This window comes from Colias eurytheme, chromosome 20 (genome assembly GCF_061535395.1).
Source record: "Colias eurytheme isolate Ceu_HAF_F1 chromosome 20, ilColEury1 Martin Lab GWU primary, whole genome shotgun sequence".
NCBI lineage: Eukaryota > Metazoa > Arthropoda > Insecta > Lepidoptera > Pieridae > Colias > Colias eurytheme.
In genome coordinates, this window is record NC_142999.1 from 873,341 (window position 1) to 900,086 (window position 26,746).

The 26,746-nt window shown below is 33.1% G+C and overlaps 2 protein-coding genes across 6 annotated transcripts in view; one reads left to right on the plus strand and one right to left on the minus strand.

The window, feature by feature from the left end:
• The first annotated feature begins 691 nt into the window (after positions 1-691).
• Positions 692-7,332, plus strand: LOC149899444 (solute carrier organic anion transporter family member 2A1-like). The gene is made up of 11 exons (XM_090113510.1): positions 692-860; positions 1,176-1,346; positions 2,572-2,751; positions 3,248-3,439; positions 3,859-3,980; positions 4,275-4,370; positions 4,728-4,927; positions 5,415-5,528; positions 6,028-6,155; positions 6,565-6,705; positions 7,129-7,332. Exons 1-11 carry the CDS (start codon positions 701-703, stop codon positions 7,284-7,286), a joined length of 1,662 nt encoding a protein of 553 aa, XP_089969636.1. The 5' UTR covers positions 692-700; the 3' UTR covers positions 7,287-7,332.
• Positions 7,333-9,440: 2,108 nt separating this feature from the next.
• Positions 9,441-26,746, minus strand: part of UGP (UDP-glucose pyrophosphorylase) — a 33,244-nt gene continuing 15,938 nt past the window's right edge. For 4 of the 5 annotated variants that reach the window (XM_090113886.1, XM_090113884.1, XM_090113888.1 and 1 more), the window contains 5 exons: positions 14,190-14,376; positions 12,492-12,724; positions 11,516-11,721; positions 10,368-11,136; positions 9,441-9,699 (listed from right to left, as the gene is read on the minus strand). In XM_090113886.1, the coding sequence (XP_089970012.1) occupies positions 9,592-9,699; positions 10,368-11,136; positions 11,516-11,721; positions 12,492-12,724; positions 14,190-14,376 (1,503 nt within the window). In that variant the 3' untranslated portion in view covers positions 9,441-9,591. Of the gene's footprint in view, positions 9,700-10,367; positions 11,137-11,515; positions 11,722-12,491; positions 12,725-14,189; positions 14,377-17,302; positions 17,514-26,746 lie in introns of those variants that run through there. The other variant, XM_090113885.1, reaches the window with a different exon arrangement.

A 26,746-nucleotide genomic window follows, 5' to 3' on the forward strand; every position in this document is an offset into this window, starting at 1 on the left:
ATTTAAATAATCTTTGTAAAGCACATGAATAATAAATATAATTAAATTATAATATAATATTTATTTATTTAAGTTAATATTTAATCATTTCAGTGATATATGTCGTCAACGCCAAAGAAGTTTTACTTCAATCGCGCGTAAAGGTTACACGCACACACTTTTTTTTTTTTTTTAATAGATAGAGTGGTTGAAGAGGAAGGTTTTTATTATGTAAAGCTAGTAGTTTCTATAAAAATCAATGTTGCCTATCTGTAAAGTATTATATTTTCTAATCACCATAATCGCAATACATCTAATACTAATATTGTAAATTATTATGCTTATTTGTTGTATGAAATAATCTCTCAAATTATCATTGCCTTAATTACTCCTAATTAAAATAGTTTCATTGATAAAATATATTGTCTTATACATATTTACATTAAAATGCTCTCCTTTGCATTTTTAGGGCCGATTTTTTAATCCTTGGTTTTAACCAAGGATTTTTAATTCCGCAACGCCGTACATACAAAAATCATGAAGACAAGGGGAAAAAATCTCTACCTGTACTTGAAAACCGCTTCGTGAATCTTTAACCTTAGAATGCCTTACTCGATTTTGAACCACTAACAGACATCATATTGCACACTTATCAAGGATCGGTTATCTAAATAAAACGCGATTTTTTTATTTTTAAACTATATTTATTTTTACAGTATTAATGAAAGGCTGGTATTTCCTAAGGAAGTACATTTTGACGCTGCAACGCTTTGACCTCTTCCTTCAGGGGTCACTATTGATCGTGATCTTCTTGGAGAGTAATGTCTACCTGCTTTTGCGCAGGAACGATGCGAGCGGTTTCTTGCCAACTGTTAATGAAGGTATGCTTTGAAATTAACTTAAAAATGTTTATTTAAGTTTGGAAAGCGTTTTGTTAAATAATCTATAGGTACTATAATATTAATATTATCAAGATGAAGAGTTTGTTTGAACTCAGGAACTACTGGTCCGATTTGAAAAATTTTAATAAGCACAACATGCGTTTTACTGAACCGCCAGAACGTCTTCTATCTCCAGTTATCACATCATTCACACCCAGTATATGGATATACCGCTATTCTATTATTTATTTACTTATTATATTATTCTCGTAACACATTAAAATCAATACGTATACATAAACTTTTAAATAACAGATTGGGTAAAAATCGGTGTTGGTTGCGCGGAATTCCTTCTGGGCGCGCTGGTGGCCTGGCAGGGGAAATCCTGGCGAAATTTCACCCTGTCCTTCTGGCTTGGAGCCACGGCTGTGTGTGGGCTGATTGTTCTAGCATTCCCTTTCCCTGAGGCGAAGCGACCTGAAGTCGGTAAGACATTGTAAAATTATTTTCACTTTAATTCAGTTGTACACATCTTAAACTATTTATAGAAAGAGTAGGTACAAATTATGTGGTGGTTAGTGATCTCCTTCGAGCTACCAGGGTAAAAGGTAACAAGCAAAATAAAGATTTATTTACGAATTTAAGAATTCTAGAATAAATTACAAATACCAATTCCAACAAAAAGGCTGCGTGTGGCTCCGTTCTATCGTTTACGGTGCAATTTCATCATACGAGCTCATTCTAACCCCACTATGTCAAATTCTTTTGGTGTAAACAGGCGTAGAGCACTCTTTTGTTGTACTTAGTGCTTAGTACTTAGTGTAGTAGTTAGATTCTATGCAATGTTCTAATATTGAACAAAAGTGAATACGAGTTTTCGTTTACACGAAAAGATCACAAAATAATGCTCTTGCTCTAGCTCTATGTTTGTTTGATGTAAATGCATTTTACAATACTGTTACAATAATGATTGTATTCATTGAAAACGCGCCTCTCAATCAATTTTTTTCTAGTCTTTAAAAAATTCTCAATTATACAATTTGTCTGTGCCATATATGTATAATGTATATACCTACATTTAGGTTTTCAATTTTCCTCATCTCTTACATAATTTTAAATACTTTATTGATTATTTCTACTAAGGATTTTTATAATGATATGCAAACATTTCCTTAATGTTTTTTCCATCAAGGAAAATGCAGTTTTTTTTCTTTTTATCTATGATTCAACCATGATTCAACATTGTCTTAAGCTTAGGGAATAATATTCGGAAAGTGTGTAGAAAGTGTGATAATAATTTGAATGCCGATTTTAAAATTAAATCTCATGCATCAATCATTAATGATGATTAAACTTTATCACTCTACATTACCGTAGATAAAATAATACAATACATACTATGATACTAATGATACTATAATTCGCCATCGCATTAAACGATTTAGATTTAAATAATAAAACAACTAAGGATGATATTATTATCATCCTGACTTTCAGTCTTTAGATGATATTATTTCCTGAATTTGTACGTCTATGATTATTTATGTTTTCATGAAAATCGGTTCAGCAGTTTTTGCGTGAAACTTATGTTGTAAAATATAATATTAGTAAAATAGTAAGATAGTTTTTCTTCTATTTTTATGTTTCTCAGTATTATTGTTTCATAACAACAATACTTACGCAAAAACCATAGTCTGATGATATTTCAAAGACCTCTGCGGTGGCTCCACCATCTCCGTGTACTCCGATGTCGAGGATCCCCACCGCACCCCCCGGGGGGTGTTCCTGGTGATCACGGCGGTGATGTGCGCGCTCACCAGGATCAGCGTGTGGGCGCACGGCATCACCTACCTGGATGATCACCAGCCGGAGAATGGACCGTATTTCTATGGTAGGTGATGAGTTTTGTTTTGGGTGAAGAGCTGATACCTACTGTCGAAAATGTAGGAAATATCAAAATAAAACAAAACAGTTAACTATGTATTTTTAGACTTACTAATTGTTGTAGAAATTAATTAAAAAACGATAGAGATATTTTTAACCTGCATGTATTTGCTGCTGCTTTAAATTAGTTCATAATACATTTTTAAAACAACTCAATTATAATGCTCGCACTGCTGAGGCCACTATTTTTTTCTTCACAAAAAAAATATAATAACACATTCGGAACAAAACCAAAACGAAAACCAAAAACTAAAAACCAAGCCGTTTAGCCGATTTTGAATAAAGTGGTGTAAATAAAACGGTGCAATACAAATGTCTTTTACTAAAATGCCGACCTTTTACTTAACAGTCGATCTTGGTGTAAACACAACTTTTTACGTAAATCTTAAGATTCCTATTTAGGTAAAGTTATATGCTCTAAACATCTTTTCAATCAATTCCAGGTATCCTAATCTCCATCCGTCTATCAATCGGCATGAGCAGTTCCAACTGGCTCCGCGCAGCCTCCATCAGGGACGATTGGTGGGAGATTCACCTCTCGCTAGCTATGCTGACGCTCATGTTCTCGATATTGTTCACATTGTTCCCACGGCAAATGCCGGATTATAAGGAAGTCGATACGCTGGAAAGGACCTGTGAGTTAAACTTTAATGTTATGATTCGTACTAGTGTTAAATACGAAATGTAATGGTGTGTATGTTTGTCTGTTCTTATAAGAGTAGTATAAATAATAAGAGAATATAGTCTATCAGGGATATTATCAGCAAGTGGAGAGAACGACTCTACACACAACCTTTATTTTCTACTAGCTGTGCCCTGCGGTTTTACCCGCAGTTCTTCGCTCCTGTTAGTCTTAGCGTGATATATAGCCTTTTTCGGTAAATGGGCTATCTAACACCGAAAGAATTTTTTAAGTCGGACCAGTAGTTCCTGAAATTAGCGCGTTCAAACAAACAAACTCTTCAGCTTTATAATATGTATTAGTATAAACGAAGACAAGTTAGGAATGGATTGTTTTGTAGTACAATAATAAAATATATAATTATTTTTTTAGGTATTTTAGAACCCTTAGGGCGAGTATTCCGCAATAAGTCCTTGATGCTGCAGGCCGTGGCACTTTCGTTCCTCAGTGCAGCGATATTTGGATACAATTCATTTGAGACGTATCTGTTACAGGTAAGATCGTACATAGCTCAATAGTTGTTGTGTTTTATTAAATAAAAACTTTGCGATATAACAAAGAAAAATATTTTATTTTAACGAACAATAATAATGACGTAATAAAAGACGAAAATTGCAATATATGGCCCGAAAAATGTATACCAATTAAACCTATAAAATAGACAGTAGTAGGTACTTCATGATACATAAAAATATTAAAAAAAATATTAACACAGGAAATTAATAATAATTTCATATTAATAGAATCTATATATTCTATTGATAGTTGACACAATGTTCATATTGCAGGCTAAATTCCAAGTGGAAACCATACATGAGGACCTGAGAACTTCACGCGTCATCACCGACATCTTCAGATCTTTAGTTATTATTTTCTTTGTAACGGTGAGTTTCTAGAATATTCTAGACGTGTTTAAAATTTAAATTGAATTGTTTATGAATAGCAGATAATATTAATACGATCGCGACGTCTGCCCTTGCCCATTGTATAATTTTGATAAGCTTTTGCTTTTTTTTAAAGCTTGCATGAAATCTTTTTATATTTTGATTTTCAATCGATCCTTGTAGCATTTATATAGGTACTTACTTATTTTATTTTCATTAAAGTGGTATAATATACTAATATACTATCAAAACTGATTACTTCCATGTTTCTTTTCCACACCTCGTTTTATCTTACCGCGCCCGCTTTGAAAACTCTACATATAATAATATTTTTATTTTTCTTGTATGAAAACCCAGATATTCCGCACACGCTTTTCCGCGCGCCGGAGCGACGGCGTCAAGGCCACCACGGCGTCCAGAGTGGGTGGTGTGGTCACAATATTCGTGGCGATCGTGTTTGCTGTGCTCGCGGGGTTGGGTTGTACCACTGATACCATTGAGGGAAAGGGTGTAGGGAGGGGGGCGTATACGCAGCCAGCGTGTAGCCAGGAATGCGGGTATGTTATTTGACTCACTTGCTAATTCGTATAATTAATTTATTTTTAATTAAAACGATATGACACCAATTACATTAATTATAGTACATAAGTTATATAACATTTCATAAATGATATTAAATTATTTGAACAAAAGTAGGGAATGCGTAAATGTAGAGAAATAACATTTGTAAATGAAGTCATTCCACACTCGTGTGTTGGCGTAGAAAAAGAGCTTAAGTTATGGATTGAAAAGCTCTTTGTCTTATGAGTAAAATAAACGTAAGCTACGGGTTATGAACCTCTTAGTATTTTTGGGAATGTTGGCTAAAAATAAAAATATGATGTACGGAATGAACGTTGTTGAGTTTATGCCAGTAGTTCTCCTTTTTCAAATAATAGATTCTTGTGTTGTAGGTAATGATTTCACCCCATATGCGCAGATAAAAAAAACTCTATTTTTATATCTTAAATTATCGTTTTGCCCTTAAACTAAATAATATAACAGGTGCGGTGAAACAACGTACGGTTTCGCGCCAGTATGTACCCTGGACACCATGACGACATATCTGTCACCGTGCCACGCTGGCTGCCAGGAGTATGAGGATCTTAATGGCTTGTTGTGAGTGTACATTTTGCTAAATTATTTATTCGTATAATATAGAAAGGATAGATGCCGTAGACTGCACGCCATACTTAAAGGGATTGTGCTTAAATTACTAGCAACACAAAATTTCAATAATAAATTTCAAATTAAAATAAATATTTTACACTTTCTACCATAACTTAACTTCGTGTAAATATTTCTTCAGGTTGAGAAATTTTTAAAGAACAGAAAAAATCATTCACCCGCGTCTTTCACCTCATTCTTTAAAAATGTATCATTAATAAAGTATTGGAATGCTATAAAACTAAATATAAATTTACAGGTTTAGAAATTAAAGATTTTAACGGATTTATTCATTATATTATTTTACCGACGTTTCGCACACTTTTCAGCGAGCGTGGTCACGGTCAGTCTCCCCGTCATAATATAATGAATAAATCGCGTTTAACATCCGTTAAAATCGTTAATTTCTAAATGTATACTCGCGTAAAATCAAACACTAGAAAATTTATAGGTTGCTTCACAACTGCACATGTGGTGTGGGCACGCAGCGGGCGGTGCGAGGCAGCTGCACTCTACCATCATGCGCTATTATTTATAACATTTATCTCGTGTTCTTCACACTTATGCTGGCGGTTGGAGGTAATGCTGCTGAAAATATAGATATTAAATTTTATGAATGAAAGAAGAAGGAATGAGAGGAATTAATTTTAGGCGATTGGACTTCGTGACAATGGTGAACTTGAGCAGTCAAATAATATATGAATACCCAATTTACTTTGCTTTATTTTGAAAACTGCATTTCAATACAATAAATACTTAGGAATTGTACAGTAGGTACATCAAATCGGTGAACGTAACATAAAAATAAGACAGGAAAATAATTAATAATATCTACATTTTGATATTGTCGTAAGTTTGGAGCTTTACAGAGATATCCTTGCTGAATTTGTAAGAAAACTGTTTAGGAACAATTTCATTCAATAATTTCCTATACACTACATAACTCGCTCATATCAAACAAGAGAACAATATAATTTCACCATTCCAGCGTCGGGTCTCCTAATGCAAAGCATGTCAGTCCTCCGTGCAACCCGGCGGATTGACAAGCCACTCGCCATTGGAGTGACGTCAGCTTTCCTGGGCCTCATAGCGAACGCGCTGGGACACTTCTTGTATGTGGTTATTAATTGTGAGTATCTATATTATTATTCTATGACAATGATTTACTCAATTTGTTTTTGAAGTGAAACTTCTTTAGGCGTATTGAGAATTGAATTTCAAGGTCGCGTCATGGCAATACCGTCCCAATATGGAGTAAGGTGGCGATTATGGTATCTTTTAATCATGCTAAAGAAGTTTTGTGAAGAAGTTTCACTTCTGACACGTGTGCTACACACGTACTTTTTTTTTGTTAAAAGTTTAAACAGGCTAAATAAGCTTAATTTCGAATATCAAGGAATGTTCTTGGAATGTTGTACTAAGCTGAATACAGAATAAACATATAATAAATAATACTTATTTATCCTAAATAATGAAATATATTGTAACGTTTTCTAGTCTTAAATATACTGACATAAATATTATTTACACATTTATTTATCGACTTTTTCAGATCTAACATGTGCATACGAAGTGAACAACGTGTGCATTATCCACAAGGACAGCGTGCTGGCGATGCCGGCGGTCAGCTCTGTGCTGTGCCTGCTGTCTGCGGCGCTCAGCCTGGCTGCCAGCCGCAAGAGCCAGGGGAAAGCTATTGTTAGTAGCTAACGACTGAATAGGGTCATTTTAAGCTGGCGTGGCTTTAAATTGGGTTATTTTAAATGGGGGATTAATTGGTCTAGACTCTAGAGCATATATTCGTATCATGTCTAATTATAAATCTAATAATACGAATGTTCGACGTTTTGTTCGGCACAATGCTCACGTTTATCGGTACCATTTTGTTGTACCTACTTAAATAGTGCGCTCACGATTGATTAAATAAAACCTACGGCATGTGAATACGTATGCTATGCGTTGGCTTTTCTTGAAAATATCATAACTAATATAAATAGTAAGCAAGCAAGTCATTTTTCTGTGTAAAACACAAAATTTTACGGATATTTTTATGCTATTTATTCTTGTTGGGACTCGGGGGTGTATACTGTGAACTACTGTGAATTACACGTTGTGTAAATAGAATAAGTTTAGAAATGAAGCTGAATGTTAAAAATCTATTATTAATATTGTAAATAGGTACATATGGTGTTTAGTTATGTTTATTAATTTATGTTTATTAATTAAATGTATTTTTCTATGAATCTTGTTTCATTTATAAATTGTCAGCAAATCACAATATTAGGTACCTATTACTACTTACTACTTATAAAACAGCTAAAGAATAATTGAACTTCACTTAAATATTATACGAAAGCTTTGTTTTTTTCTCCAATTATGATGTGACCAATGGTGATCAACGGAAATAAGGCTTATTGTTGTTTTTCCAGGATATACAGGGTGTCCCACTATCAGTATACTAAGCGCGAAGGGACTTGTAGTTTTACATACACTGATCTCGTAAAAAATACTTAAACAAAAAAATTACACCAAAATTTTTTTGCGAAATTTTTCCTTAAAATCCATGTTTTCTTCTCTAACTTCGCGCTGCCGGCATATACCGCTTCGCTAATGGGAGCATTTTATCAATGAAAACATAATCTTAAAAGATAGCTGACGTGCTGGTGGCAAAGTTGGGCGGGATGCTTGTTAGTTCTCTACATATAGAGTTTTAAGAATTCATCTATTTGAAAAAAAAAATGCGTCTGGAATTTTATAAGTATTTTTTACGTACTCAACGTGTGCAAAACTATAACCTCCTTTGAGCTTAGTATACCAACGGTGGGACACCCTGTATAAAATAAGTTTAGAAAGTCAAATAACAAAATAAGTAATAGTTTTCAATATGTTTTATTAATAAAAATGGCACTTATTAGTAACAAATTTATCAAAAACATGTAATTTTATAAAAGAATATCCCTACGTAGAAATAGCTGCAAGTGAGAATTATAAAACACACTAACAATATACTTTATAAGTACTGAAATACAGTATCATTTCATAATAATTATTAGACTTTGTTACATAATATGCATGATTTTTTAATATTTATTTATTGAAGTGAAACTTCTGTATCGGGGTTGGAAAAAAATTTAGTGTAACATTTTTTCGTTACGCGTGATAATTTTCCGTTACGCGCCATCTTTTTCTTATCCCTACCACGCGTGATTCGACGTATTTCTGTAGAGTTGCATATATCAATTATTTTTTGAAAAATAAGATCATAAAGAAGTTTCACTTCTTACGTGATACACTAGTACACGCACACATTTTTTCATATTATAAAAATTAACAAAAAATTCTACATTAATCGATTCCTTTAGCACTTTTTTGGATTTGATTTCATCACATTCTAAAAAGACTTACATAGCAAGTATAACGAAATTATTAAAAATATAATAAACACATTATGTAACAAAACCTTTGATATTTTGTGCATAGCCATAAAAGAAAATCACATACATTGATTTCTTAAAGTTAAAAAAATTCTCAATATATTTTTACGACTAATATTGTACTTATACAAATTACCTAATCTATGGAAATGTATGAACTATTCTATGAACAGCGGCATTTAATTAAAAATATATTCAGATAATTTTTTATGTTTTTAATTTATCTGTATTCCCAAGATAATATAATTATTAATTATATACAGATAATAATCTTGTACATTTCATTTACACTTAAAAATAAAATAATTTAATATAAAGAAAATAAAAATTCCATTTAGCGACGTTTTATTTTGACTAAAACAATCACACAATAATTATAAATATATAATATAATCACACAATAATATATATATAATATTAAACAAAATTTTTACAACGAATTGACTATTTTATCCCCTGATTAAAAATAAAGGTAATATTTACGCTACTAATATGTCGTAAAATTTACTTAGAAAACTTATTTTTTAGGTATTTTTAGGAATTATCTAAGAGCCGAATGTAAATATAATAAATTTATAATATTAATGATCCAATATACGCAGATTTCCTGAGACAATCTTGTTTTCGAGCACCGCACCTGAGGGTATGTCGATTCTGTCCCCGTGATTCGCTATGACTATAACCGTTCCCTGTAAAGTGAAATTGAGCTTTATTGTATAAGAAATAGAGTTTAATATCTAGTGTAGAATAAGATTTATATGAACTAATGCAAAATTGAGCTTTAAAATGTAAGAAATAGAGTTTAATATCTATAGATTAAAATAACAAGTAAATTATTGAATATTTGAATAAATCGAGTTCAGTAGACCCATAGACCAGGCAAATGTTGGTGTTACTTTGTACTGTTATTTAAAAAATTACAATACGTTTCACTTGTTATCATAAAAACTATTTTGAATAGTCATAATTACGATTAATTTATTATCTGTGATCTGACGCACAGATAAAAAAATATCGATTATGTAATAAAGATAAAAATAAAATCAATCATCATGAAAAAAAAATATACTAGATTCCAATTCATTTATCTCATATTTTAGTAAATCTTGTACACGTCGCAATCATCTGGTTGAACTCTACATTTATCAACATGATAAGCTGTTGTCCTTTAATCATTCAATTGAATTTCATTCAATGAACGCGCTAGTCATTCAATCAAATAGCAGATTCAACTAGATGCAGGCGACATACACATTTCAAAAGCAAATACTATTTAAGTGAAATTAATTCTCTGTAAGTCATTCAAATGTAATCTTTTTTTTTTGAGAAATAAATGTCTTAAACCGTAAATACGAACCTTCAAAGAAACGCCCCTTCCAAATGTGACATCTCCAGACACCGTCAAATGGTCCAACTCAATCAAATCAGGTATAGTCGCGAATCTATTCAAAAATTCCTTTACTTTGGCAAAGTTTTTATCTCCCAATTTCACTAAAGGAGTAGACGGGAACATCCTCTGTGGGGACATCACTAGCGATCCATGGGACAGACTATACAAGTTGGACATCACTAGTAAAAGATCGGACGTTTTCTTCACAGGCAAGAATCGACTTCTGGGCACATTTACCCCGATGCCTCCTTCGAAACACTTCATGGCTGCTCCTACAGCTGTTTCCAACTGTATTACATTCAGGCCATCAGCTAACGTCTTATTATTCACAATTATCTCCATATTCAATGACCCCTGTTCAACAACTCTCTGTATAGCGTCCAATTTGGCCCATAGATTGTTCGTGTTGAAGAATTTAAACTGACTGACTGACTTGAAGTCATCTACATGTTCCTTTGGCACTTGGGCTATTTCGAGCAGCCTTAATTTATCTTCATATTGGATTAAAGTTCCTCCTTTGACATCTGCCCTTGTTTTATCTGTGACTTCCATTACGAATTCGGATCTTTTGGCATCTGCGTTTAGTAAAAGGCTGAGGATGTTTAGATCGACTGTGGCTCCGAGGTTATCAATGTTGCTGATGAAGCAGTATGTTCTGCCTTCTTTGATGAACTTTCCTAAGAGGCCTGAGTTGTAGAATGACTCGTAGAAGTCACCGTGACCTGGTGGGTACCATCTGGAAAATAGTGTGTTTTTAGCTATTGAATAATGCTTTTATATTATATTACAACTATATTTTGGCAACAAATATCACGAAATTAATTGACTTCATATTTCATACGTATAAATAGAAGTGATAATAAATCTTGCCTTCTTTGAATAGCACCAAAAATAAGGCTAATTTTTTAATATTCGATCATTAATAACATTAGTGTAGATACAATCGGCGACAAAAAACGTTCTCACCGAAAAACACTAGCCAAATTCTTGATTGTGTGGTGATTTGTAAACAACATTTTAAAGTTTAACTTATTGACGATCAAAAAGTTCAACACAAACACCAAAAATAGAAACACATTCCGTTTATTTTTTGTTATCTTTACATAAATACTTACGCCTCAATATCCGAGTGTACATCTCCATTCTTCGGTACAGGCAACAACGACTCGCGGTTGATCCGTGGATGGCAGGACTGGTTGAATGTATGTATGTCTAGTTTCAGACCCTTGTACTTGCGGATCACTTTTTGAGTGTCCTCGTCCGTGTTGAAAGAGTTCATGAGTACTAGGGGTACGTTGCATTTATAGGTCTTGTTTAGGTGCTGTAGAAAAATGGGTAGATGTAGTAATGTGATTGATTAAAAAAAATGATTATTTAAAATGCCTAGACGTACGAAAAGAGATGTGTTTACGAAAAAATGTTACCGAGGTGCTAGATTGTTTACAATTTTAGTACATATAATCGTAGCGTAAATAATGTATAAAAAAGACGTGTGGCACTCGGGGACTGCCGCGGTAAAGCTATTGCATGCTATGCCTTCAAGCCACACCTCCGTGCCCGTCGGAGTGGGGAGCGTGAGGTTTTTCGTTACTAAATTTCTGGATTCGGTCCCCGCGCTCAAGGCCCGCGATAGAAGCTATGCAATAGCTTAATAATTAATATAAAATGGCCACTATTTTTCTGATAATAAACTATACTATTTCAAAGTTTCGTGAGGTTTCCTTTAATTCCATAGATTTAACTTAATTTTACATAGATGTAGATTTTTTCCTCAATACAATGTATTTGGACAGTTGTTCCCAATTACGTATACAACATAAGTAAATATCTACATGTTCCTTTGGCACTTGGGCTATTTCGAGCAACCTTAATTTATCTTCATATTGGATTAAAGTTCCTCCTTTAACATCTGCCCTTGTTTTATCTGGGACTTCCATAACGAAGTCTGATCTTTTGGCATCTGCGTTTAGTAAAAGGCAGATGCCAAAAGATCAGAATTCGTTCAAAACCTGTAGCATAACCAAAACAATAAGTACTGCTCCTAACCTATTCTTCGAAGAAATATAAATATTTAATACATATTATACAAACCTCAATTTGCTGTACAGTCAGATCGAGGAAGGTCAGCTCATTGCGCACTTGTATCACGGACTTAGGTCCCTTGCAACCCATGGATGTGCCAAGACCACCATTCAGTTTGACCACTACTAGCTTATCCAGCATGTGGTGGATGTTATCTGTGGTCGGTGTCTCTAGAGACGAGTAGTCTATGACTGCACCTTCTGGCAGTTTCTGTATCTTCTCCCATGTCACTGATGGACCCTCTGTAAGGTTTTTCGTTAGGTATTTATTATGGGTGTCAATACGTCAAATTTTGGCTGGAATTAAAGTATACTAGGTATTGCAAGAAGCTTATATCTAATACACTGGAGATTGCACTATGACCATTAAATTGTAACAAGAAAATATGACGTTTAATAACGCCTGTATGTTTATCCCTTTCACACCTAACTTGGCAAGTGGGATAAAAAAACATACAGGCGTCTGGCGTCATTCAATGTCATATTTTCTTGTTACAAGTTAATGTTCATACTGAAATCTCCAGTGTATTAGATATAAGCTTCTTGAGGTATTGTAATGTTATCTATGGCAATAGCGAATAAATAAATAGGTAAATATTCTTCAGTGATAAATCAATACAGACAAAATTCAAACAATATCGATCTACCAACGCCACATACATTTAGCGAAAAAAAAGGAATTTATTCGTGATAAAAAAGAAATACATAAAAAATACAGATAAAAAATAACTATTCACCATGAAAAGGCGTATGGACTCAGCATATGGTGAAAACAATGACCAAAAGGCCAGTTCTTTTACCGCTGTTTTCCAGCCATAGCCTGTTGTAGCCACAAATGAATAATTATAATACCTAGAGTAGATAACTTTTTTTATTATATTTTTATCCTTCTAGTAACGAAAAATTCCATGGACGTTATGAAGCATACGCCTAAATAGTTTTTTTTGATTTCAAAACTTCTCCTTCCCTAATATTAGTCATTCTGAACTTAGGAAGCAGATAAAATCGAAAATAGACAACATATTTTTCCCATTGTTTTATCTAATCCGAAAAAAAAAACACAAAATATCCATTTGATAATAATGTGTCGCACTTAATATTCATGCCTAGAGTGTATTTCGATAACAACTAATACATACTATGTTAAATTACGAGATTATTTTTACTATCTATCTCTTGAAGATGGTATGATATACGTGTATAATGATACATTTTTTTTTAAACCATTTGTTTATTTTTCTATCAATAAATGGTTTAAAAAAAATGTATCATTTCACGACAGTCAAAATATGTATCGGAAGCTAACATTAGTTCTTTAGGTAATCTCTAAACTTTACAGCTACAACTTTCTTATAAAATTACTATATTTTTACATATCAGTCTTATATTTTCATACTATGTATTTATCACCTTACCGGATAAACATAACCAGAATCTGTTAAGCTGATTTTAATATACTATATAAAAATATTGCCTAAAAACATTTATCGAACATGCTTCAGACACGTAAACATTTATTTGAAAACTAGCGGTCCGCCCCGGCTTCACCCGTGGTACATATGAAAAATAGATGTTGGCCGATTCTCAGACTTACCCGATATGCACAGAAAATTTCATGAGAATCGGTCCAGCCGTTTCGGAGGAGTATGGCAACGAAAACTGTGACACGAGAATTTTATATATTAGATTGACATCTTTAGTGACTTACGCTCCGCCAAGAATCTGCTGAACAGGTTTTTAAAGCCCTGGAACTCCTTCTCGACCATCGGCCGCTTGTTAGCCGGGAGGGAAGCGAGCAGCTTCTCCAGATCGACCTCCAGACGAGCGAGCGCATCTCGCTTTGTGGCTTCCTTGAAGTCGCGGGACCCTGATGGTGTCCGTTGGTGACTTCTTATCTGAAAGGGATGGAAACTTTTAGTTTGTTCTATTATAAGTTTAGGTAGAGAAAAGTAGTTAGTGAATGTGAAAAATCTAAATTACAATATATGTACAGTACCCCTAGTGTGAGTTTGATCGAGTACGAAACGTTACTATCGCATCTGCGTCACAGCTGAATTAGTATGGGAAATCGAACAGTGCCCCTAGCGGACGTATGGGGAAGCTTTGATTCCCCATACAAATTTCGCTGTGACGCAGATGCGATAGTAACGTTTCGTACTCGATCAAACTCACACTAGCCCCTCTGTTCTTTTCTTATTTAGTGTATACTGTATACACCTAGAATTATAATACTACATACATCTAGAATTATAATTTGTAGTAGTATTATAATTCTAGGTGTAATAGTCTATATATTATATAAAACTCAAAGGTGACTGATATAGTGATCTATAAACGCACAGCCCAAACCACTAGACGTATCGGGCTGAAATTTGGCATGTAGGTAGATGTTAGGACGTAGGCATCCGCTAAGAAAGGATTTCCCGATATTCTTGTGGGAACGGGGAAAAACGGGGATGCACGTACAAAGTCGTGGGCGGAAGCTAGTATCTTATAAATGTGAAAGATCTAAATTCTTATTAAAAGGTAAGAGTTTTTAAATACCTCTGGAATGTGTGAAGATACCTATACTATGTTTGTTTGTGGAAAATAATAATGGAAAATAAATCAGCCTTGTGCTACATGCATAAAGTAACTATATTTACATTCTTTACAATTTGTCATGTGTATATTTTACCTGTTACTATAATCTAATAATAAAAAAATACTTATTTATAAAACTACTTAAAAATATTAATGATATTCTGAACTAATCTACCTAAAAAATTTATTATTTTAATAAAATATGAAACGTCGAACAAATACTAAAATATTTATCGTTAATTTTTCGCAGTGATCAATAAAAATTATTAACATAAGTTATTTTATGGCATAAGAAAAAGGAGTAGGTACATAAAAATAGGGATTGGAAGAAGTATTCTTTACAATAAGCAAAAAAATCTTCCTAAAAATAAGTTTTTTTTTATGGATTTAGCGTAACCGCTGACATTGGCCTATAAACACGCATGAATGTTTGGTTTGATAAACGTTCGCGCCGAGGTCAGACCGGTCAAAAGGTTATCAGTGTCAAATGCTGAGATTACTACTGTAAATTTCGTTACTATAGGTTTAATGAAAACAAATATGATATCTACTAAATACACTTAAATGAAGTATGTAATTAAAAAAATAACTAAATAAACAGGCCGATAGTCAATACTTCAGTAGGTAGGTACAGACCACTCAATGGTACACCTTATGTAGTAAGATTTACCTACTATATTGCTATTTATTTGCAGTTAAAAATTCGAGAACAGCTCTACCAATTCGATAAGTTTTTGTGAAGGCACAAGGAAGGTTCTTATTTAGGGAAAACACGAAAAAGGGGCAATAGCGATGAACAACGCTTGCCGGGGCAGCTAGTTGGTATAAAGAATAAAAAGATCATGAAATGACAAACATATATCACATAATAATTATTAGTATATCACAATATGTAGACGAAAAACTACAAAAAACATACTCGGCGTTGTTTTCTATAGATAAGGCCAATTAATTTTTATTACACGCTTTATATTTGCTTCACCTGCAGTATGTTTGTAACCGACTTCTTTGGGCGCGATTTTGACCCACTTTAAACGGCCAGATTTCGTTCAAACTTTGTAGATTTATTTAGGACCGATGACCATACACTAATTTGATAAAATAAATAATAGTTAAAAAAAATAAAAAACACGCGTTTTATAGAAAACCGAACTAAAAGCGTGTTTTTTAGTTTTTTTTAACTATTATTATTAGGTAGTATATATTCTTTAATTTACGGAAGGATAATAAGGTCTTTACAAAGCATGATGATGCATTTATTTCCTATGTCATGACTCATGATGAATCGTTAATATCTTGGTAATTTTCTATATGTAATACGTGCAGTTATTATATGGTTTTTAGTTAAATACAGTGGTGCCGTCATTGTATGACCTTGTGTAAGACTGAAGGACGATTGAATGACTGTATATTTTGCGTTTTTTATTAATTATGCAATCTATAGTGTACTTAATTGGTTTTAAGTACAGACTTATTTTGATTTAATGGTTTCAACAACATTTTCGAAGCAGGTTTATCCTAAATTATACCGAGATTTGAAACAATTGGATATTTAGTTTTATGCTCAGCATTTCATATACTTTATTAATGAGTAATTAAAAAGATCTCTATTGAAATAATGTTGACATTACCATCTGAAAAAATTTTTATACAATATTACAATTTGGCTGAAGCAAATTTATTTGCTAAATTTGTTTTCGCTCCGATAAGCGGGCTAATTATTGAAGACATCTAGTATTCAATAGTTATTACACACGAAGGACCTTTTCAATTTAGCTTCATTATATTGCCATTGACTTAGTAGAGGCGTAATTAATTTGTAGAAAGATAAACATACTTGGCCTTCAACGTGACACGAGTTTATAAACAGACGCGCAAATACCTCACTGAGACACGGAATTGCTATACCTCTTTTGATGTATTAGAAGTAAAAACTGAGAATAAACAAAAAGTTTTTCTTTAGTAATTTTAATTGGTGTAAAGGGGCATGAAAAATTGTTTTTGTTGTTTAAAGTATTTTATTACAAATATTGACAAATTAATTTCACAATAATTATAAGGATTTTCTTGCGTGTTATCAGCCTTTTGTATCAATCTCGACGGGAAATCGTAATATAGATAATATTTGTTTTCTTTCATTGCTGCTAATATACCGTTTATGGTGGATCTATCTCATACCAAAACAGCAATGTTTAGTACATTGCTGTTTTGGTATGAGATAGATACATTTATACGTACCCAAGATCTAAGATTGAAATCTGTGTCGCACACCATGTCTCACTTTACAACTTCACTATTTTCAAAATTATATCTTCAAAGTAACGTCCAGTTTTTATCTGGTTTTAACAATTATCATAAGATGCAAACAAACAATTTATAAAATTAATTGATATTTTGAGGTTTAAAAAACTTTAAACTGCAGATAAGCAATTATTTGTAACCTCTAGACAAGACTACGGAAAAAAAACAAATTAAACTACGTGCACATGGCACGATGCGCGGAACATACTAAAACATTGGCATTGTTATTTTAATTGACTAGCCGCTTCACTTGGTTTCATTTGATTTGCACCCGGGATCAAAAAGGCATGTTACACAGAAAACACATTTTTCATCAAGCCAAATATGCACATATTATGTAAGTAGGTACCTATATGTTTCATGGGTCAAGTTTTTTTTAAGTGAAATCGTAACAACCGACTTATATAATAATTACTAATTACTAATTAGTATTACCTACCTACATGTCGCAGGGAAATGAGGATATCAGAGGTTTCAAGAAATGCCTAGGCCCTAGAGTATACCACGACCCGAAGATCGGCTCGGACAAGTGTGTGACTATATACATCTATATACTTACATTGTAAGTAGGGTCAACCGGGGCAAATGCAACTATGGGGCTATGGCAACTAGTTATCATAACTAATTTATTAGAGTTGTTGTAATAAATCGCCACCTATGATTCAATAGCTCAACGACTAATAAATCTTACAAGTAATAGATGGTGCCCCTACGATGAAAACTATTTGATTGATAGGCCATTGTGTCAAACCGCTATTTTGAAGTTGGTGTGCGTAAAAACAGGTGTCGAGTTTTGCAGACAAAAAAATTGTTTAGGAGTGATTTTTTGCAGGTGTTTTTGATTGGACACGATTATCACAAGCCGTTAAGCATATTTCATTTATATTTTTAGTGCGTTAGTTGACTCTATTTTGTGTTATTGATGCAGTTACAATTGCCTCATGAAAATTTCACTGTGGGGTTATTGCAACTGTGAGGTTAGTTACAATAGCCCCTTATATTTTTGTATGAAACTAAAAACACTAGTGATGTGACAGTGTCGATATTTTTATTATGTATCCTTCTTGGTAGTCAAAATATATTTTCTTTATGATTAATTAAAGAAGAACCATCAATTATTTCTTCGATATTATACCCAGAGACGGGTTCATAAGTAAAATTCAAATTAGATAAAGCGTGGTTAAAGAATATAAGTAACTAAAAACGATAGGTAGGATAGTTCTGTGATTGTTCAAGTAATTTTTAGTAAACGGTTGATTAACTAATAAACGTATTTTGTTTGGTTTACGTTTTTAACAATATTTAACACAAAGAATATTATTTGTTCTGACCAAAAACTAAAATTGACTTAGTAGGTAGTACACTGTTATTTTTTTTTGTTGCGATTTAAAGTGGTAAATCAAAGTAGGTACTTACATGAGTTTTTCCTATAAATAATGCGGCGCCATCTACGATCGCAACGTTATTGTATAGATAACGTTATTGTATATATACAGGGTGTCCCACTATTGGTATACTAAGCGCGAAGGAACTTGTAGTTTTGCATACACTGATCACGTAAAAAATACTTTAAAAAAAATTACGTCCAAAATTTTTTGCTAAATTTTTCCTGAAAATCCATGTTTTCTTCTCTAGCTTCGCGTAGCCGGCATATACCGCTTCTCTAATATGAGCATTTTATCTATGAAAACATAATCTTAAACGATAGCTCACGTGCTGGTGGCAAAGTTGGGCGGCTCGCTTGTTATGGGTGTACACATAGAGTTTTAAGAATTCATCTATTTGAAAAAAACATGCGTCTGGAATTTTTTAATTATTTTTTACGTACTCAGCGTATGCAAAACTATAACCTCCTTTGAGCTTAGTATACCAACAGTGGGACACCCTGTATATAGAATAATAAAAATATATCGATGAATAAGTTTTTTGCATTCCCCACACTAATTCTCTAACAAATAGTTGCATTTGCCCCACAATCAGAAAAATAAGATTTTTCCTGAAAACTCGTTCTTGCTACACGGTAATCCAGTTCAAAATCCTATGAATAACATGAAATCTCATAAATATATTCTATATTCGTTGTTTTATATGAAATAGAAGAAGAGCTATGGCAGTTAGTTGCATTTACCCCCGACTAGGGGTTAATGTAACTTTTTCTACCAATTTTAGGAAATATTCTCACTACCAGTTATTTATAAGACTACTGTATTGCTTGATTGGTTGAAAATAATCTTGAATAAATACAAAAATCACTAAATGGGTCAAATAAATGACCAAATATAAAAGGAGATAACTGCAACCAATCAAACTTGAAACTTGTTATTTTTTAGTTGCATTTGCCCCGGTTGACCCTACATATTATAGCGATGTACAATCGTCGAGATGTTATAAGCAATCTAGAATTTCGTCTCAATAGGAGTCAATTGAACGAATTGTGGGTGTTCAGATATATGTAGGTACTATATACATATATATGAAATCATTAGGATGCACATTGTGCGAATGAAGCTTGGAGGCCGAATAGATATGAAAATAGTTCAAAGTTCGATTTTATGCTTAGAGATTTTAAGTCATAATGTCCTTAGTGATACAGAGAGAGAGAATATGAAGAATATAGTGAAATAAATCTATACTATCTATACTAATATTATAAAGAGGAAAGGTTTGTAATTACAAATACATGCATCTTCACTGAACAACATAGGCTATATTGCATTTTCAAAAAATTAGAGATCCTTACCAAAAATGCAATAATGTAACCCAAGGTGTAAAAAATTCCTTAATAAAAATTCTGTCATCGCGTGCGCTGCGGAATCTATTCCTTGAAGTACGAAGATGGTTCTTATGAAAAAAAACGTAAACAAGTAGGTACCACTGGCGAAGCCGGGGCGGACCGCTAGTTTCATATAAAATACTATCTCTTAAATGAAGATACAACTGTGTTTACACTACTGCAGAGTTTCTTACCTCTCTGCTGAAACAGAACCCACGGCAATATTTATCTATGTATCATGACGATTCAATGCGCTTCTTAAAAAAATCTAGTTCAATAAACAAGTTAACGATTGAGTTTATGTTTATAAGAAATATCAATGTTATACCTACATAAGTAAATAGTTATGATAATAGCATATCTATACGTGTTAATGGCGTGTACCTAGTATTGATTACTGTATCTACGTATATCTGAGTTTTGATTACCTACTGCTATTAAAACAATAAATCTTTAAACATGACATTTCCATTTTCCATTATTGAATAAAATACCTACGCAATAAATATAGATTAAAAATAAATAATAAATGGATCTTCATTATAAATTGTTCTTAAACTGCCAATTTAACTGGAAGTACTATTATCAATTATCATGATGACTTATCAAGTCTATTTCGGTTTAGTCTATGAATAGATAAATAAATAAACTATAGCTAAACATTATTGTTTAAAGTGTCAATAGAAACGTCTCTAACGCGATAAACATGTAAAGGTATATATATACCAATTTATTATCTCGAAGTAACTGTGTACGGTCTACTTCGTTTATCGTAATTGTTTTATATGTTAATTACAAGAAGTTGTACAAATGATAAACTAAGCAAAACATTTGTTGATAAAATAATTTCCTTTCGTAGCAGTGTAGCATACAAATATTATGTTTGGGATCACGAAATTTTTAGCAACAAAAATTAACTTAATAAACGTCGACCACGGTGACATAAAATTGCAACATTAAAAACAAAATAGGTATTTTATCCGTTTGCTATATTCGTTTGTTTATGCAAAATTATTTTCAGGAATCAAGTATATTATCCTCGGGTTTTAAACTATTTTCTTTTTAAATATCATCAAAATATAGATGCTTTGAAAACATAACAGACAGACTCTCAGACTTTTTCCGTTTACAGTTTATGAAAGGATAATATTATAAATAGTAAAATGCAGTGGTGGCTCAGGGGTGAGTCGGACTTCAAATCGATGAGTCGGGGTTTGAGACCAGGTGAGCGTGCTAGAAATAAATTCAGTTTATCTGCGCATGATATAATATCACCACTGCTTTAAACGATGAAGGAAAACATCGTCAGGAAACTGACATGTCGAAGAATCAAAAGTTCGAAGACATGTGACATCTGACAACCCGCACAGCCATCATGGCCAGCGTGGGGAGGCCCGTGTCCAAGCAGTGGGAACATAATATATGGGCTGATGATGAGTTGACTACATCTTACATATGATGTTCTATCTTATCGATAGCAATCAAGCTTAAAGAAAACAATATCATAGATAAAATTGGATATAGGATTACATCCTTAACCTTGTAGAGATATAACTACAGATAGAGCGCTTCGATATAATATTATATTACGGTAATAAGGTAATTTTAATAGGTATAGCTAGCTTAGAGTAGCTAGATATCTTCCTTGTAACGACCTTATGTTTTTAATTATGGCGGTGGTATTTTGGTTTATGTTCGAAATTATTTAAAGTTTACGGAAAAAACTGTACCTAGTAATACATTTGAAAACTTATGTGGAACATTAAGTTTAGGTAATAAATCTACTGAAGTCGTTGCAATATACAGACCACCATCAACAAATAAAACACAATTTATACACGAACTACGCAAACTATTATCAGCAGTAAACAAAAGTACGTGCAAAGATGTAATAGTTTTAGGAGACATTAATATTGACCTGAAAGACTCTAAAAACGATACACGTGATAATTATCTTGACATGCTTTCCGAATTTGGTTTAATGTGTGGCATATCAAACTACACACGCATAGAACCTAGGGATAATAAAATCACAAAATCTTGCATTGACCACATTTTCACTCGTACTGACGACACGTCATACACTGCAGCAGTTGACACGGTGTTAGCTGATCACAAAATTGTAATTATGGCATCCGTATATCCAGACACGTTAGCTCATCGCTATAATACAAAACCAAATAGAGCTACCCGAACACAATTTGAAAAATTAAAAAATATAGATTTTGAATGTACTAACCATATGAAGAACCCAGATGAAATATATAATTACATACATACACACTTCAAAAATGCGTCAACTAAACACGATAATAAAAAACACAACAATTGTAATGCATTTCCCTACTATGGATGGATGAACGAAAACTTAAGTAAACTGTGCAAAAAACGCGACTACCTATTTCATAAATGGAGAGCTGATCCAAACAATCATATCCTCAGACTGCAGTATATTAAAGTTCGAAATAAAACTAATAAACTACTTGAATATTACCGAAATAAATACTATGAAAATAAAATAAAAACTAACTACGGCAATCCCAGCAAGTTATGGCAAATTATAAATAACATATGTGGTAGGGAGTCAAAAAGTATTGATGAATCAATACTTAAAGCGTTTGAAGCCCAAAATATATCAGTGAAACAAATTGCAAATAAATTTTCCGTTGAATTTTATAACTCTATAAAAAATATTATTCCAAACTGCACTGAACGCCTATTTAAAGAGTCTAGAAATGTCCCGCCAAATGTATGTATGAGATTTCAAAAAACAACACACAATAAGGTCTCCAGTGTTATTAAAAATCTACACAATAAAAAAAGTTCCGGCATAGATGGAATAAGAAATGTGGACGTTAAATATATATCAGAAAATCTTACTGTTGCTATAGTTAACCTTATAAACATCTCGGTCCAGACAGGTAAATATCCAGATAAGCTAAAAGTAGGATGTATCCGACCAATATTTAAAAAAGGGACGCACGATGACCCTGTGAACTATAGGCCAATTACATTACTCTCGTCAATTGATAAAATAGTCGAAAAAGTTATTAGTGATCAAATACATAAATTTTATAATGATAATAATATAATCTCTACTAATCAATACGGCTTTCAATCTGGAAAAAGCACCAATGCCCTTCTATCAGACTTTACTGATACCGTAAACTTAAATCTGAACGAAAAAAAACACATTCTGGTGCTATTTATTGATTTTTCCCGCGCCTTTGAAACCCTTGATCATGAGAAACTAATATATAGATTGGAGGATAGTGGATTGGCCGGTACTTTACTGGCTTGGTGCAAAAGTTATCTGCAAAATCGCAACAACTTTGTCAGAATTGGTAGTACGTATAGTGATGCTACAAAGGTGGACATGGGAACAGCGCAGGGTTCTGTGCTGGGCCCCTTGCATTTTCTGGCATACGTGAATAAAATGGGAGAAGCAATAGAACACTCCAAGATATTTCAATTTGCTGACGACACATGCCTTTTAGTATCCCATAAAAATGTTGACACAGCGATGAATTTGCTTCAAGATGACTTCGATAACCTGTGCAGATGGTGTCATGATGCTGGACTAGTAATAAATTCACGAAAATCGAAATTAATGCATATCAAATCTCCCCACATAAACGGCAATCTATATCAAGGTATAAAAAATCATACGCATAAGTGTATGCATCGTAAACCACGTGCGACAACTTGCGAATGTGAAACTGTTGAGGCTGTCGACTCCTACACTTACTTAGGTGTAATAATCGATAACAGATTCAACTGGAGGATGCACATTGAAAAGGTGTGCAATAAACTTCGATCTTTTCTGGCAGTCTTGTATATTATTAAAAACAGATTACCATATAAAACAAGACTGTTGCTGTACAATGCTTTTGCTGATTCTATAATATCATACGGCCTAAGTAGCTATGGTAGGACTTATAAAACATATATATGCAAAGGATTCTGAACCTACAAGTTCGAATTCTCAAAAAAATTGTGTCGCCGCAAATAAAAATAAAATTTAAAAATGACATACCTAAACTTTTCAAACATTGCAGTGTCCTGCCAATTAATTATAAAATTGAATTTCAGTTGCTCAAAGAAAACTTCTTCAACACAAAATATCAAACATTAAATTCACACTCTTACCATACACGGAACACTACTCTTAATAAATTAATTAAACCATTCTCAAAAAACATGTATGGCCAACGACGTACCGCGTTCTTGTTACCAGATATCTTGAATGGGTTGGATATTAATTTAAGAAATTGTATTACCAAAATAAACAAAACGTAAACTTAAGCAATATTATCTAGACAAACTGTAGTTGATGTTATAGTTATAAGTATCTATAAAAAAAAAACTGTTATTTTTGTGCAATCTTTAGACTCAATTTATGTATTCTACAGTTAAACCGAAATTGTTTTGTTTAAATTATTGTATACGAACATTATTATAAACCTCAGTGGTTTTTTAATTCACAACTGTACACTAATATATCTGTAAACCTATTTTGTTTCTGATAATAAAAAAAAAAAAAAAAATTGATATGTAATTTAACAAAACAATGTTTACATCTGTGTGGTAGAACGTTTATTTGTACATAATATTGATGTTTTGCATTAAAACAAAACATGTATTATGTGTCGAATAAAACACACAGCGTTGGTGAAGAAAGCTGTCTATGAATCCTATATATCTCTATGAAAAAGGGTCACCTTACCGAATATCGGTGGATCTTTCACCTCACTAGCAAGAGCGCGTCCCTAGTATGTCATCTGTCATCGCCAATTTGACATCACCTTTGAAGCGCTGTCATCTGCCTCTGCCGGCATAGCATCTTCATCAGCAAGCAGTAAACTGCAACGCTGTGTGTTTTATTCGACACATAATACATGTTTTGTTTTAATGCAAAACATCAATATTATGTGTCTTTCTAAAACACACAGCGTTGGTGAAGATGTGTTTGATATCTGCTGGTGAAGAAAGACATAAAAACGCTATGTTGAAAATAAATTATCTTGTTAATATTGTAATACCTAAGAGTATTAACAACTTAAATTTCATTCCTTTCAGAATGTTAAATGAACCTCTTGTATTGTAAAATAAAGTTATATTTTAAATTCTAAAAACAATACAAGTGGGTTATGTAGCAACAACAAAAATTGTTTTTCTTTCATGTAAGAACTAACCATATATCCTCTAAATTTTAAATTATTCTCCTCAGATAATCATAAGCCAATACTAATGAACTAAGTCTTAGAACCTAAGAACTGATTTATTATTTCTCTGTATCTTTGAAACAAATCAAAGTTCAAATAATAAGATAAAAATAACATTTTAAAAATTATAACTCAAAGGAAGATCAATGTCATCAAGGATAAACAATGGAGCCTCTAAGGCTAAATACTACAGTAAATAACATCTGTATATAAAATAACTATAATACCAATGTTAACACAACTGTACCTTAAGCTTTAAGCATGTTTGTTACACATTGATCATTACTTGGATCTTAAATCAATTACAATTAATTAAATAATTAATTGAACAGTTTAAGGTTACCTTAAAGTAAACCAGACTCACTGGCACTGGCCAAATTGACCGATTGACAGTAAAACTTTATAAAGGACTGTATGGTCCTTCCATTGCCTCAACAGGTTGGTGCCCTTACCACCTTCTTGAAGCCACTGGTGGACAGGGTCTTTAAGATCTGGAAGGACCTTATCTAGCCAGACATAAAGGTTTGTGTTGCAAGCTTAAAGGGTCCGCCCCTCTATAGATAAGAATCAATTATCTACTTTTAAGACTGAAAATCAGTCCTTTGTTACTTGAACCAACCTTTCCACATGGGTCACTGGGCATATTTATGTGTCTGGTTGTCCTCACAACCGACCCCTGATGGATAATATGTTGTTGTATCCATTTTATATCCAAATTCAGGTCAGGTTATAATCTTAATTTGCTGCGATAAAAAACTCTATTTTGAGATCTTCAGAAGTCATGTTCATGTCATGAGCTTCTCGGCCTAACCCCAGTAATAGCATAAGAGCTCCTGAGAGAATAGGGTCAGCTTGCTTATGATAGACCTAGGCTAATTAAAATTAATTAATTTAATTTAATTAGCTAAATAGAATCTCTGTGTACTAGATTACATGCATTCTTCTTTTTTTTTTTTTTTGCATTATGAAAGTCACCTCCTGCTTGGAGGATCATATGTTGGCACTGTGGATGGGCACCACTACCTAACTGCTCTTTCTCCTTTGCTCTACAATGGGCTTTTTTCTCCCCCCCCCCCTTTTCTGACTGAGCAGTTGGGGGTAAGGCCATTCACCAATGGTCTGAGTGCTCCTGACTTCCGGGTCAATAAGCATATATAACCATAATAGTCAATAACCATAAGCCATCTTTAGGCGCTTGACATCGAGTTGCGGAGAAATGCCCGTATATTATTATTATTTATTATATTAACCATAAGCCACCCTTGGGTGCTATGTATCTGCCCGGGTCCCGGGGTGCGAGGTGCGCTAGTACACTTGGAGGATTACACAGCTCAACAAAAAAACAATTTTTTTTTGTTGCCCTGGATATTTCTACAGATTTAT

Coding starts and splice junctions, on each gene's coding strand:
- LOC149899444 (XM_090113510.1), top strand. CDS start 701: ATGAAAGGCTGGTATTTCCTAAGGAAGTACATTTTGACGCTGCAACGC. Junction 2,752..3,247: donor GAATGGACCGTATTTCTATG/GTAGGTGATGAG, acceptor AATCAATTCCAG/GTATCCTAATCTCCATCCGT. Junction 3,440..3,858: donor CGATACGCTGGAAAGGACCT/GTGAGTTAAACT, acceptor TTATTTTTTTAG/GTATTTTAGAACCCTTAGGG.